The following is a 14,265-nucleotide window of genomic DNA, read 5'->3' on the forward strand; positions in this document are numbered from 1 at the left end:
ATTTTTTTAAGTAATTTTCAAAACAGGTGAGGTAGATAAGATTTATAGCCCCAATTTACAGATGAGGAAACGAAGACAGAAAAGTTAAGTGACTTGCCCAAGACCACGGAGTCATGCTATTATACAGCCACCTATAATGGGTGTTTTTTTGTTTGTTTGTTTTAAATCGGAGAAATCATCAGTTAAAACAGACCGTAAGAGGAATTGGATGCAGTTACTTACTATTAACAGTTGTTTGAGTTGAGCTGAAATAGAGAGACACCTTGGCGCTTTTCAGTCGTACTTGTCCCCAGTATGTTACTGCCTGCAGTTCTACCATGTAGTTGCTGTTGGGTTGCAGTCCTTCCAGGACCACATAATTTTGGGACTATAATGAAAGAGAATATACACGCAGAACAGTTATGGGATCACTGAAACACTGGCTCGTATTAAATTAAAAGCAGGCCTATTGTCTTAGGCACACAAAACTCTTGTTGGAATGAGAAAGAATTATTTATAAATTTCACCAGAACTCAACTTGCTTTCTTCTTTGATTTTTATTTCATGCTTTCTTTCATTTGGACTCCGTTTTGCTGTGTTGTTTTGAAAATGCTAAACTTAGTGATGTCTACAGAACTTGTCTGTCTTTCGTAAATACAGGCATCAGCTGTTTAAGCCAAGACTAAATTTCTTTTTATATGTATAACAAGTTTTTCTGATGCCAAAAAGAATTTGGCCAGTGAAATCTAAACTTTGTGTTTCCCAGCTCCTGGACAGACTTGATTAGCTAAGCAACAGGAAGCTTTGTCTAGAGACAGCTAGTCCGAGGACAGATAGAACATACTGTGCAGTATATTGAACAATATTTTTCTATTTGCTTCTGTTGCTAAAATACCAACAAGAGTACTTTTCATCTTTGTTATAGAAAGAAAAGAAACAAACAAACAAAAAACCCAACAACAACTCAGTTCTCCAATGTCACCGCATGGAGAGGCACATGAACTGGATTTTCATTCTCTAGTTAACAATCCACAAAGTAGATCAATTCCCATAAGACTGCAAACAAGAGACATAGCCTTTCTGAATTCTTTCCATTTTTTTTATAGACTTATTCCTAAAAATGCACCCATTGTATATTTCGTCAGGCACAAATTTTACTCTGTGTTTTTATTCTGAATTCCTTGTTACTTCTCTAGCTTTCTTGTGTCAACTAGGAGTGGCGTGTCAACTATGCAGTGTCATATTTAACACCAAATAGTATGTTAGTACTAACTAAAAGTACTGAAAATTAACAATCATTACTTGGTTTGTTCAGAGATTGATATAAAATTGATTAAGCCTCTTGATTTCCCCAGTTCATGTGGTGGCACTCTTCATTTTTAAATACTGTAGGCCAAATTCTCTACTGGCAACTCCACTGACTTCATATAGATGTAATCATAAAAGCATGGACTGGATCACTTCTAAAAGCAAAACTGGTTAAAAAGTTTCAGAGTGATATTGTCAAATCAGAGGAATACATCTCTCCATCCCTGGAAATGTGCAATTTTGTTTTTTAGAAAAGTTGTTCTAATATTTAATGGGTCATTGATTAGAACTGACTTCAGTGGAGTTCCATCATCGAATGTTCCCCTTTACTACTATCACTTTATAGCTTTCACAGTATGCTGTAAAAGAAAAAAGCACAATGAGATACCTCTCTGCAGAGGTATTGTAGGGGCTAATCTCTGTTTTTGGATGAATGTGTTTGGTTGTCATAGGCTTCAATGATAGCTGTGAACGTATATGACGGCCAGAACACGGCTCTACTAACAAAAACATGTCACCTTGTATGATGGAAAACTGAGATAATAATACTTAATCCTTTGTAAAGTGCTTTTGGATCTACTGATGAAGAGTGCTATATAAGAGCAAGGTATTATTTATTATCCGTTCTTAAAACATCTTGATGTAATATACTTCCTACTCATACATCTAAAGTGGTTTTAATTAAAATAACACTAAGGATCCAGTTCTATTTCAAATTTCCTTCATTTTGTGATTTAAAGGACAGCCTCACTACATACCTGGCTAGGGATCCATGGGATTGGGGCCTCTTTGGTTGAAGATCTCTGACCTATAGTACTTTACCTGGAAACTGCAGACTTCACTACCAGCCTTTTATATGCCAGCTCTACTCCTGTGTCACCCAGTGGAATACACAGTGGTTCTAAGACAGCAGAGATACCCTGGAATGCTACCCTCCCTTTCTAGGTGTTTTTACCATGGGGCTTTGAATTGAAGAATAACACATAAAACCAGAGTCTCTGGTCCACTAAGTCCACTTTATGTCATGTAAAACATGGCTAGAAATAGCTAGTGAACTGCCCTTGCATAGGGGAACTCTCTGCTGGTGGAACTCTGGTGCCCCCCAATTTGCATGAGGGGACTGGGGCATGTGTCAATGGTGTTCCAGGGAGTGATTCCAGGGAACAGAGCTCCATTATGCCTGATCCTGTCATAGCGGAAATTAGAGTAGGCCCCCTGCTGCTCTCACTTCCACTAGGGCCAGGTGGCTGAGGATCAGAGAGCTGAAATCACCTCCCTGTGGCCCAACACTCTGCACTAAGTTCTCAGATGTAGTGGAGAATCAGGACTGTAATATATTGCTAGTATATTGCTCTTAATGTAACTAAGACAAGAGTCTGGCCCATGGCCTTTAATTGTTTCTATTTCTATTACCTATTAAGCTATTATAAAAAGAAAATGCAATGTGCCTAAGGGGATCACGGCAGCTAGTTTTTCATTAAACCAATGTGTTACATATCAATTCAAATCTTCTCCTATGGAAATATTTCAGTGCATTGGTACAGTAGGATTATTTAAGAAGGATTTTGTTATTATCTTGGACCTACATGGTAACTAATCCATCAGAAATGACCCTGATATGAGCAAACATATCAGAGATCCCTTGATATAATGAAAGAACTATGCTATATATGACATTTTATTAAATGAGCATTCCATCATTCAGAGGCTTCCAGTAAAATAAGCCTTATGTTAGAGAAATAAGTAGTTTTATATATTAATTGTACATCTACAATAGATTCTAGTTTATCTGGATTTAGACTCTTAAAATATTTCCATCTGTATATATGGTTCAATTCTGCTGTCAATCAGCACTTGCTCCTCTCTTGGACTTCAATGAGCATCTACAGAACAATAACAATGCTTATTTCTAAAAGCAAACCTGGCTATAAAACTATCAGTGATCTTCTTGAAAATTAAAAGGAATACACCTTTCCATCCTATTTATTTATGTGACTTCACATTTATTTGGTACAGCGCAATTTTGTTTTTTAAACCAGAAATATGTTTTAATATGCCATGACTGATTAGGAGCATTTGTGCCTCATTTTCCAGTTTGTTCCTTACCCCATCAGTAGTCTTCCTTCTTTTCTTCTTAGCTGGGATGACAGACTTGCTGCTGACTGTCCAGCTCCAAAAGACTTTGTAGTGATGAACTGGGATATCAGGTTCTTCTGGGAGATCCCAAATAATCCTTACAGTTACACTTCCATCATTATTTGTAGTGGAGTTGGCAATTCTGAGATTAGCTGGGGCTGGTGGAGCAGATGGGTCTGGAGTAAAAAACAAAACAAAAAACCCCAAGAATATGAAGTAATATGGATTAAGTAAAGATGACCTTTCTCAGTAACTATTCTACAGATTTAACTGCTGAACTCATAACACCAGCTATCATCATCAAAGTTTGCTTCATTCTTAAACAACTGAATATGTTTCATCAACTTTTGTAAATTATACCACTTGGAATCCAAACTCTTTTCAAATGTCCATTCTGGGATTAGGTTTAGTTGTGCCATTATTCTGCAAGTCTTGTTCAACATTTATTATGATGTTCAATAAAAAAAAGTATTAAATTACGGGTTTTACTTCTGGCTGAGATACAAAACACATGTAAGGAACTGTATAAAACAAAAATGTTGTATAGATGGTCCAAGAGAAAAATTAACTTCCTTCCAGGAATGAAGAGTAGAACACTGAATTTTTCTCTTCAGTATCCTAAGAGAATTCTCAGGAGATAAGATCTATGTATGTCCCTATCTATCTGTCCATCCTTCGAGGTTCTGATATCAGTGCCCAACACCATAGTATTTGAGCATTTCCTTAGAGTAAAAATAACAAAGATACATCTCTCTTCCTTTCCTGCCAGCTAATAATACTTTACGTGCTCATCATTCTAATCTATGCATTCTATTTCAAATAAATAAGATCAATGAACAAATCCTTGCATCTTACAAGGCCTACTATTTTAATTTCTGGTAAGTAATGTGGATCCTGCAACTGCCTCTGTATTTGTGGACCCATGAATCAACTCAATGATTTATATAGCCAACACAATTCTAACGGGTCTATCACCTTAAAATCTAGGCAGCAATAGCATCTTCATTCAAGGATCTCAAAGAGCTTTATGAATATAAATTAAGTCTCACAACACTTTGAGGTAGGGAAGTACTATTCTAGCCATTTTATAGATTTATTTGGCTTTGTAATTTAAATAATAATTTAAATAATTTAAAACAAAAAGACCATTTTAAAAATACAGCCAAAAAACAGCCTCCCCCAAACCCGAAAATAACCACAGAAATAACTATAACATCCTTACAATACTGTCAGCCCTTATCACATTCCTTTCTCTCCAGGAGAGAGAGTAAAGCCTGAGTAAAGAGGGCATGCCTCAAGATTTACCTCAAGGTCAACATATGGACTATTCCTCACCATGCAGGAGAGTGAATTCAAAAGCTGAGGACTCTCTCAAAGCATGTCCTACCAACACCAACCCCTCTTTCATGCAGAAGAGGCGTCCAGCTTAGGCAGTTCTGCTGTCTGTAACTAGGACAGTATGATCCAAGAGAGTGGCAAACTATGGCATAGGCCAGCAAGTCAGTGATAGAGCCCAGAAGAGAATTAGGAGGCGGTCCTGATTATGAGGACCCTATACTACATGTGGGGCTGGTAGCACTGCTTATTAAGGTTGCCTGGCACTTCCCATTATAAGATCTTACTTTTTAATTGCTTATAACTTTCCCAAACTGTAAGTGTTTGGGCTGAAATTTTCCATGTCAAGTGTCTGCCTCAGGTTGAATAGTTTTGCAAAATTTCAGCCCAAATGGTCCAGATGTTTCTAAGACTGAGACTAGGGGAAAATACATTGTTTAACCCTGGTAATCTTTTCTTTGAAATGATTTCTTTGAACTCCCAAAGAGCAAGTGATCGTGCTTGTGCCTAGGGTGGCAGTGTCTCAGAAGTACATTCCCTGTAAGGTCTGCCCCAGCTGTTCAGGGCCAGTGTAGGGCCTGACACTGAAAATGAGAGGAGGGAACTGGTCTCTCCTGTGCTTCCAGTGACACCCCTATTGGCACCCAGGCAGCCGGAATGGGGAAGTCATATGATTTGAATTCAAAACATAGGAAATGTCAGAATTAAGGTTCTGTGCAACCTTAATTAGGCTCCCTTGTGTGTATGTATTACAAGACAGTTTTTAATTACGTTATCATATACTGTTGTTTCCACAGGAGTCCTGCCTCAGTCAGTGCACAGAATGGTTCTAGCCTCACAAAACCCTTGGTATTATCTCCCTTTTAGGGTATGTCTACACTTACCCGGTAGTTCGGCGGCTGGCAATCGAAGTTCTGGGTTCGACTTATCGCGTCTTGTCTGGACGCGATAAGTCGAACCAGGAAGTGCTCGCCGTCGACTGCGGTACTCCAGCTAGATGAGAGGAGTACCGCGGAGTCGACGGGGGAGCCTGCCTGCCGCGTGTGGACCGAGGTAAGTTCGAACTAAGGTACTTCGAACTTCAGCTACATTATTCACGTAGCTGAAGTTGCGTACCTTAGTTCGATTTGGGGGTTTAGTGTAGACCAAGCCTTATTCTCTGAGGCACAGAGAGATTAAAGTCAAAAGTATCCATTAATTTTGGATGCCCAATTTGAGATACCTATGAACTATTTTTCAGAGTACTTAGCATCATATAGTACCTTATAACTTCCAAGCACAACTCCCATTGACTTCAGTTGCAGCTGTGAATGCTCAACACTTCTGTAAACCAGACCCCAGGGTCTGAAGTCAGGCAGCCAGAAAATGAGGAACACACAATTAGTGACCACTGTGAAAAGTTTGGTTTAAGTGATTTGTCCAGCATCACCTAGGAACTCTGAGGCAGAGGCTGGGATAAAATCCAATTCACCAGAGCAGCAATCAGCTCCCTTAACCAGAAGGCCCTCCTTTTTCTTCCTGCAATCCTGTCTCATTCACTACACACTTCCCAACTTCTGCAAGAAATGAGGCTGGGGTTAGGGTGACCATATTTCCCAATACTGACTATGGGACACCAGGTAAACTTACTCATATTCAAGCAAGTTCAATGGCAATCAATCAGAACTATGCAGTACAAATGTTAAAATTAACATCGAATTGACAAAGCCCCTGTTAAAAAGAAATACTGCGTAGTTGGATTCTTTTTATTTACCTTCTTTAAGGCTTTAGGGTTCACATGGGGAGGGATGTCACACACACACACACACACACACTCCTGTACCCCTCTCTCACACAGGGGGGTGACCGACCAAACCCTTCCTGCCCAGCGCTCTCTTCCCTACATGCCTGGCTGGGCCCCTGGGACGGACCCGGCTCTCCGGATACCTGGCACCGCATCTTCCCGAGGCAAAACGTGTGTGTGTGGGGAGGAAAGGAGGACACGCAGGGTAAGAATGTGGCCAGCAGCAGCCTTTCGGCACTGTGCGAGAGGGAAGGGATGTGAGCTGTTTCCAGCCTCAAGGGAGGAGTGGGTGAGGAAAGGATGACCTGGCCCATGTCTTTGCAGAGTTCATCTCTTCTCCCCACATCCCCTGTGGCTGGAAGCAGTTTGTCCCTTCCTGTCCACACAGTGTCAAAAGGCAGCTAACACCTCCAGGCTGCTGCTGGCCACCAACATAACCCAGCCACCACCTGTCCCCCAACTACAGCACAGGCAGGAAGGGGTTAAGCCCTAAGGATGCATTGTGCACCAGGGCCCAGGGAACCTGACTGCAGGGGCTTCAGTGAACCCAGTCAGAGAGGTGGCTCAGCAGGGGAAATTGCCTAGGGGATGGAGCATCCCCACGCTCCCTGGGGTCAGGACCCAGTGTGTGTGTGTGGGGGGGGGGGTGGGAATGTGTTAAGAGGGTGATAAGTCACTGCCCCAGGGATTGCTGTGGAGCCTGCAGGTTCAGGGTGTGAACAAGCTTCCCCCTGCCACTCCAGAGCTTAGCTGAGGAGCAGAGAGGCTTCCCCGTGCCAGTGCTGTGCGGTGCTTTGGCACATGCAGGGCTTGGCTCCTCCTGGCCAGGGCCCCAGGTCTTGGGGTCTTGGGCTTTCCCGGGGTGCTGGGCCAGCTGGAAACGGGATGGGGGGCAGGGCCCTGCAGGCCAAGAGCAGCACACAGCGGGGACTGTGCTGACGGACCAGCAGGGGGAGCAGCCGGCCCTGCGCACTGCATCTTCACCCCGCCACAAGCCTTGCACATCCACCCCCTCGTCAGCCACTGGACCCCCACACACACCGCTGATGGGCAGAAAGCTGGTGAGCAGGGATCAGGCCAGCAGCAGGACCCGCCAGTACTGATGGGGGAGAAGGGAACTGAAAATACGGGACAATTTGCCCATTTTTAAGAAAAAGTCGGGACACCTACAGGAGGGCTTAAATATGGGACTGTCCCTTTAAAAACGGGACATCTGATCACCCTAGCTGGGATCCTACACAAAACTTCCTTTACTACACACCCCAATTCATCTCCAGAGCAGGTCCATCCTGTGCACTGAATGAGGCAGAGACCCTGAGAAAAAAAATAGTGTGTGATCATGTAATTAAAGACTGTATCATAATGCATAGGCACAAGGAGACTGAATTAAGGTAAACAACATCACAATGAAGACAATTGACTTATACAATGAGTTAATTTGGCCAATATTTTGAATGGCAAACTCTTTAGTAAAACAAGACAATTTGTCTTCCTTTTTTATGCCTGTTCTAGCCCAACATCATCAGCATCAAAACACTATGGAACTGTAAAAGAGAAGTTCTTGATCCAGAGTAAAGCAGTGAAACAAGAAAGATTTACATTTAAATTTAAAAGCATATCAGCTAAAATAACACATTTTGCCAAATGTCAAGGTATATTACTAGCTTATAACAAACAAAGTAATAAGGTTGAAAAGACTCATTTTGCACGTGAACTGTAGGCCTAATGAACCATCACTTATTAGCAGAAATAAAGCTGGAGGTGTGTAAAAGGGACACCAGACATTCATTTACTGCGTGATTCACCTGAGTGTTTTTATAATGGTAAATGAGCTGTTAAATGAACTTTCCAGGCACAGAAAGTTCATCAGATAATCCCCACGATAAATGGTCTCACTGAAAAATCCCATCATTTAGGGGATGCAAACTGACATGATCACAATTAATAAGGACAGCATTTCCTATTTAAAGATTAGCAGATGTGAAATAATGAATGGCTTATTACTGTCACTAAAAAGGAATTTCAAATAATAATGGCTGCTCCTGTTCCTCACATATTCCACTCAACCTCATTTTTGATCATAAAAATTACCAAGTATGCTTGAGTTATTGGACTCGGGCAATTCAGTCTGACTTTCCCTAGTAATGAGGAGTCCTCACATCTTCACACTTGCTCTAAATCTTTCAGCTCTCTTGGAAACCAGTTTCCCATTTTCCCTCAGGTGAAGTGTTGCCCTGATAGTCACTTCCTTAACTGTGAAGAATCCACTGCCTCAGTCTTAAGTATATAATTAATCTAGCTCTGTATACTGGGAGAACAACTATGAGTGATGTATTTCCCTAGTTAATCTTAAACTAATGTCGGGGACTGTGCTCTAATATAATTTATTGTCTACTTTCTACATATGTTAAAACAATCTGTACATGATAACTGTCATATCACAAGGAAATTTATTGAGATCAATTAAAAATATATGGTTCATAAATATATGTTTCATGATTTGAGTGCTATGGGCCAACTTCTGAATTTGTTACTAAGGACAAATCTTTGATTGACTTAAAGTTTTAGCTATTTATTTTACATATTTTGTATACTGTATGATAGTGTGAGAAGCAATAAATGTTTTATCAGTATGAGTGTTGGATGTGCTTCAAGGCACTATGATAATACCAATAAATCAACATCATCGTCATCATATTGCCCATCACGGCAAAGCCACAGGTGAATTATACAGGTCATCTCATGTGAGCATCAAGTAAACCACGTGACACCATTATCTATATGTTACAGAAGAATTATTTTAAGGGTATTTTACATAGTATGTCTTTGCAGGTGGAAGGATACAAAAAATAAGTTATTGAGACTATTTTTTTATCCCTTCACCTATTAAGATGGGTGGCTTCATTTTTATAGTGCAATTGTAGAGGGCTCAGGGAGCTCATAAAAAACTTCTAAAAATGAACTGAAATAGCTTCTCTAGATGTATAACTCTGACAACTTTAAAATCTGTTATCTCCGGCTCATTAAGGGCTAGAAACAAGTGTTGTGTGTCCCTTTGAAGCTGGGACTCTCCCCTTCCCAATTGGATAAAGCTTCTACTTTTAGCCTGGTGGGACTGCAGGTAATGGATATTTTTATGTACAGAAAAGTTCCCAGTACCCGAAACAGAAACTGGTCCATCCTGTAAAGTGACTGTATGTCTTTTTTCATATGATACCTCCCAGTGTCCTGGAAACTTTCAGGAAACCTGAAATGTCCCTATGTTTTCATTTCATCAGTGAAAACATATGGCGTGAAATCCTGGCCCACTGAAGCCAAAGGCAAAACTCCCATTGAATCACAGGGTTGGGTTTTCACCCAGAATATTTTTTATAACTACAATATGTTGGTGAAAGACATTGCTATACCAAATAACATTTGCTCTGGCTTTACCAGAAACCAACAGACCAGCTGAACAAACATGCAGCGTGATGAAAAGCGTTTGGTAAGAAGTGAAGAGTTGAATGGGAATAGATGCTACCAGAGCTGTTCTTTTGCTGAAATGGAATGTTAACACCATTCTTCAGAGTTCCACGAAAAACTCATTCAGAATGCTAAGGCCTAGATCCTAACTCCATTTAGGTACCTAAATTCCTTTGAGGATCCGGTCCTACGTTCCTGGAAAAAAATCTTCTTTTCTAAGGGATTTATATGTAACCCTGCTGAGTCACATGCCAGCAGTAGTGACAACACCACATATTTTTTCCCCAAGTATTCTCTTTTGTGTACCTATTTTGTGGTCCTAAAAATATGTCACCACAATTTTTTTTTATTATTTTTATCATGCTGGTCCTTGGACTTTTGAGGGGAGAAATTTCACATTTGAGGGAGAAAGAGGTAAAAATTCTTAGGACTGGTGATTTTTTAAAAATATAGCACTGTTTGAAGTTGCTTAAAAATTTGGAATATTAGAATAAATCCTGTGAAGACAGATTAGCAGCCTGAAGGCAATATGAATACTGTCTGTTTGGACAGTAGCAATAAAATATTGCCTGGAGATGGGGAATATTTCCTGAGATTGTGATGTAGGTACAGAATTCCAGCTGTTATAAATTGTCATACCTCCATTTAAGTCAATGGAGTCTATTGAAATCAATGGAATGGTGACAATTTACGCCAGCGGAGGATCTGTTCCATTTTATTTAAAGCTAACATAGCATTACTTTGTCTAATGTCTTTACATGCAAATACTGGTACCTAATTTTATTTATAGACATTTCTATGACACTCATCACTACTACAACTGACAAAACTACCTCCATAAAAGTCCAAATATTTGGGAATCTCCTGCTTTTCTGTGATTTAAAAGGTTTTTATTTCACAGACAAAAAAGTCACAAGTGAGAACCAATAGAGGATAAGCCAGACATAGTGTACTGTGAACACTGATAAAGAAAGTGTCAGGTAAAACAAACTTCTTAAATATCAAATACAGAACTAACATTGTAATAGCCCCACCAGAGTGTTCTTCCCTAATAATGTGTTCCCCAATTATCTGATAACACTTTTTTCATATTCTTTCTTTTACTATTGCATTATTGAATGAAAATGTTATGCTTCTACCGGGCGCTGACAAGTCATATCATGGTTTGTACATCAAGGCAAATGCTAGTGGCAAAGAAATTTTGTATCAAAATAATGCAAAAGCTTATATAGTTCTACAGAAACAAAATACTGATTAATGTGACTACGATGCTAACCTGTTACTAGGGTAACCATATTTTCCCAAAGGGTAAACGGACACTACCTGGGGCTGGCCCACCACCCCCTTCTCCTCCCTACATGCTGGACTGACTCGAGACACCCCCCCACCCCCCGCCACCAGCCTGCGTAGGGCCGGCACGGCCCAAGCCGCTCTCCCGAGCCCTCCCTCTCGTGCAGGGCTGGCATTGCCGCTTGCCCCTCCCTCCCCCACACATTCCTCTGTGCCCTGCAAGGGGTCACACCCACTTTTTTGCCAAAACTGTGGATTTGTCCAGTTTGCTCTTGCCAACTGATGATCAGTTGGCAAGAGCAAGTGGGACAAATGCCCAGTTTTGCCAAAAAAATTGGGACGGCCAGGACAGGGCTTAAAAAAGGGACTGTCCCGGCCAAAACGGGACGTATGGTCACCCTACCTGTTACGTTATAGTTACACTTCATTAACCCCTTTTACTGATCACTTAAAATATAAATTAGATAGGTGCATTTTGTCTTGATGCCTATTTGGAAGATGACAGTATTTTATAATTCCAGTTTTGGAGTTTCTCAAATGCCTATTTTTATTACTGTTGTTGCATAAGCATGTGCTTAGCTAAGGGCACAATCAAACCTTTTCATTGCAGAAAGACTGATATTATTGTTTGCAACTCTTTCCTTTGTGGTGAGTACTGTAGTTCAAGTAAAAAAAAATAAATCATCATATATACTTGAATTTGGCACACAGACCTATCCTCGATCTGGAAATAGTTCTGGGCTAAGCAACATGACACGTAAATCACTTCTCACCCCTAGAAATGATAGCTTCATTAGGTCAAGGCTGAGGTCACCGTCACAGCACATTGGGCAAATACTGCATTTGTCTGCACCATATCTGGCCTGTGTATACCCAAAGGAGTTAAATTCCTGTGTTGCTGGTTACTCTGCCTTCACATGGAAAACTTTGTCCCCATATTCCCCACAAGAGGAATCCTTGCTGTTTAACTACCTCCTCCCCCATTTTCTGAATAAAAAAAAGTATTGCTATATTAATTATCTTTACTATACTGAAAACCACTTTACATCCAAAAGCACTTTGCAACCATAACAAACCAATACATACAAACTATGCAGCGGGATCACTTCATCCATTACCAAAATGCAACCATTTCTTGGTCAAAACTTGGCAACTGCTTAATGTGTAATGAGCATAATGAATAAATGAATTGTACTGCATGTCATAGAGGAAAAAGGACACTAGAACTTGGAATTCTCCTTATGAATTGTAATAATCAGAGCAAGTTTGGTTCTAATTTAGGACCTTTTTTTCACTTCACATATATATAAAATGGATCACCAAACACTGTCTTTTAAACATTATACCTTGTAAGTCTTTACAGAACTGTTGAAGCTGCATCACAGACAAGTTTCTAGCTATTAAACAGTTCCAAGGCATATGCCGAGGGATCCGTTTTGCCCATTGGAAATGGCACACATAAACCAGCTGTGCAACAGTATAAAAAAATCATTGGTCTCATAGGAGCAACAGAAAGAGTTTTATTGCTGGGAATGGGTGTCTGTTCTGGTTTTACTAACACTTAGTAATGTATGCATGAAATCACATCCAGCATGGTACTAATGTGCTGTGAAAACAATGTTGTCTGCTTCCTTTTTCTTGGTAATTTATACTGTGTACGGTAGTAACTGCCTTCATGATGAAGACAAAAGCCACTAGCAGAGGGAGAGTGTTTTGGCTGTTTGTGTGTGTGTTTGATGACCTATATAGCCTCTTTTTGCTTAGGAAAATGGCACATTAATCTAGGAATAGGCTTGAAAAATAAATGTATTACATGTCAATGTTTAATGTTGATCCCTCCAGTTAACTGCAACCCCTGTTCTTGAGACACTAAACCCCCACTATATACAAAGCTGGATTAGGTTAGTACTACACAACTGGAGCCTCAAAACACTGACCCAAATGCACTTTTGTTACTTCTGTTAAGTGAATTTCATACTGTCTCACTGACTGACAAGTCATATCATTGGCACCAAGCACCTTTCAGGCAGGTAACTGAACATCTACACAAGTTGGGTTTGGGCACAAGTAGCTTTCTGCTATCTTCTGCCCCCAGACAGACACAGTAATGGAGCACAGGGACTGCTGCCTCCCAAGGAGCCCTCCTCCTTCCCATTCCAGAGCCCAGTGGCACAGAGTGGGGAGTAGAACCAGTCAACATGTGAGGGGAAAAAATGATTTTGTTTTTTTTGTTTATGATTTTGTTTATTTGTGAAAATCTTTTCTTTTGGAAAATAGTAGCCACTCAAATGAGCAAAAGATAGCAAAAAAAATAAGTCAAAAATTCAAAATTTCTAAATCAGCTCTCTTGGGGAGCATCATTCTGATCATTATTATTTGTATTGCAACACCCCAGTCATGGACCAGGACCCCATGGTACTAAGTGCTGTACAAAATGACAGTCCTTGTCCCAAAGAGCTGGGCATTCTCTCACTCAGACAAGTACCTCAGGGAGGGATTTTTTACTTTCTGTGGCACAATCCCTTAAGGAGTTCCCCCTGGAGCAGTGCAGCTTCACTCCACTCCCAATGCAAAGCCATGCATATTGGCCGCACTTGAACCCTTTATCTGGAAAAAAAACAAGCACACACAAAAAACAGCTGCTCCTTTTTAGCATTCTGAATATTTTATGATTGTTGTTATCTCCAATGAGGTCACTGATTACCTGAGTGTAATAAGAAATATTATTTATTATTCATATAGTGTCATAAAGAAATAAGTGAGCTGATGCCAAACTACCGAGTTCCTGTCCTCAAGTCCTTACAATAGAAAGGTAGCAGAGACTACGTGTTATAAAATCAAACCGAATAGACTCAAAATGGTCTAGGGCAGGGGTTCCCAAACTTGGTTCGCGGCTTGTTCAGGGTAAGCCCCTGGTGGGCCACAAGACACTTTGTTTAGCTGAGCGTACGCAGGTACAGCAGCTCACAGCT

At 40.5% G+C, this 14,265-nt stretch overlaps 1 protein-coding gene across 1 annotated transcript in view; it reads right to left on the reverse strand.

Moving 5' to 3' along the window:
* The window catches only part of LOC112103629 (anosmin-1), a 171,128-nt gene that overhangs the window by 35,637 nt on the left and 121,226 nt on the right, over positions 1 to 14,265 (reverse strand). Inside the window, exons 7-8 of the mRNA XM_026649525.1 lie at positions 3,394 to 3,599; positions 223 to 367 (exon numbers count right to left, since the gene is read on the reverse strand). Of these exons, the coding sequence (XP_026505310.1) occupies positions 223 to 367; positions 3,394 to 3,599 (351 nt within the window). The remainder of the gene's footprint in view (positions 1 to 222; positions 368 to 3,393; positions 3,600 to 14,265) is intronic.

This window comes from Terrapene carolina, unplaced genomic scaffold (genome assembly GCF_002925995.2).
Source record: "Terrapene carolina triunguis isolate 2854851 unplaced genomic scaffold, T_m_triunguis-2.0 Scaffold23, whole genome shotgun sequence".
Classification (NCBI taxonomy): Eukaryota; Metazoa; Chordata; order Testudines; family Emydidae; genus Terrapene; species Terrapene triunguis.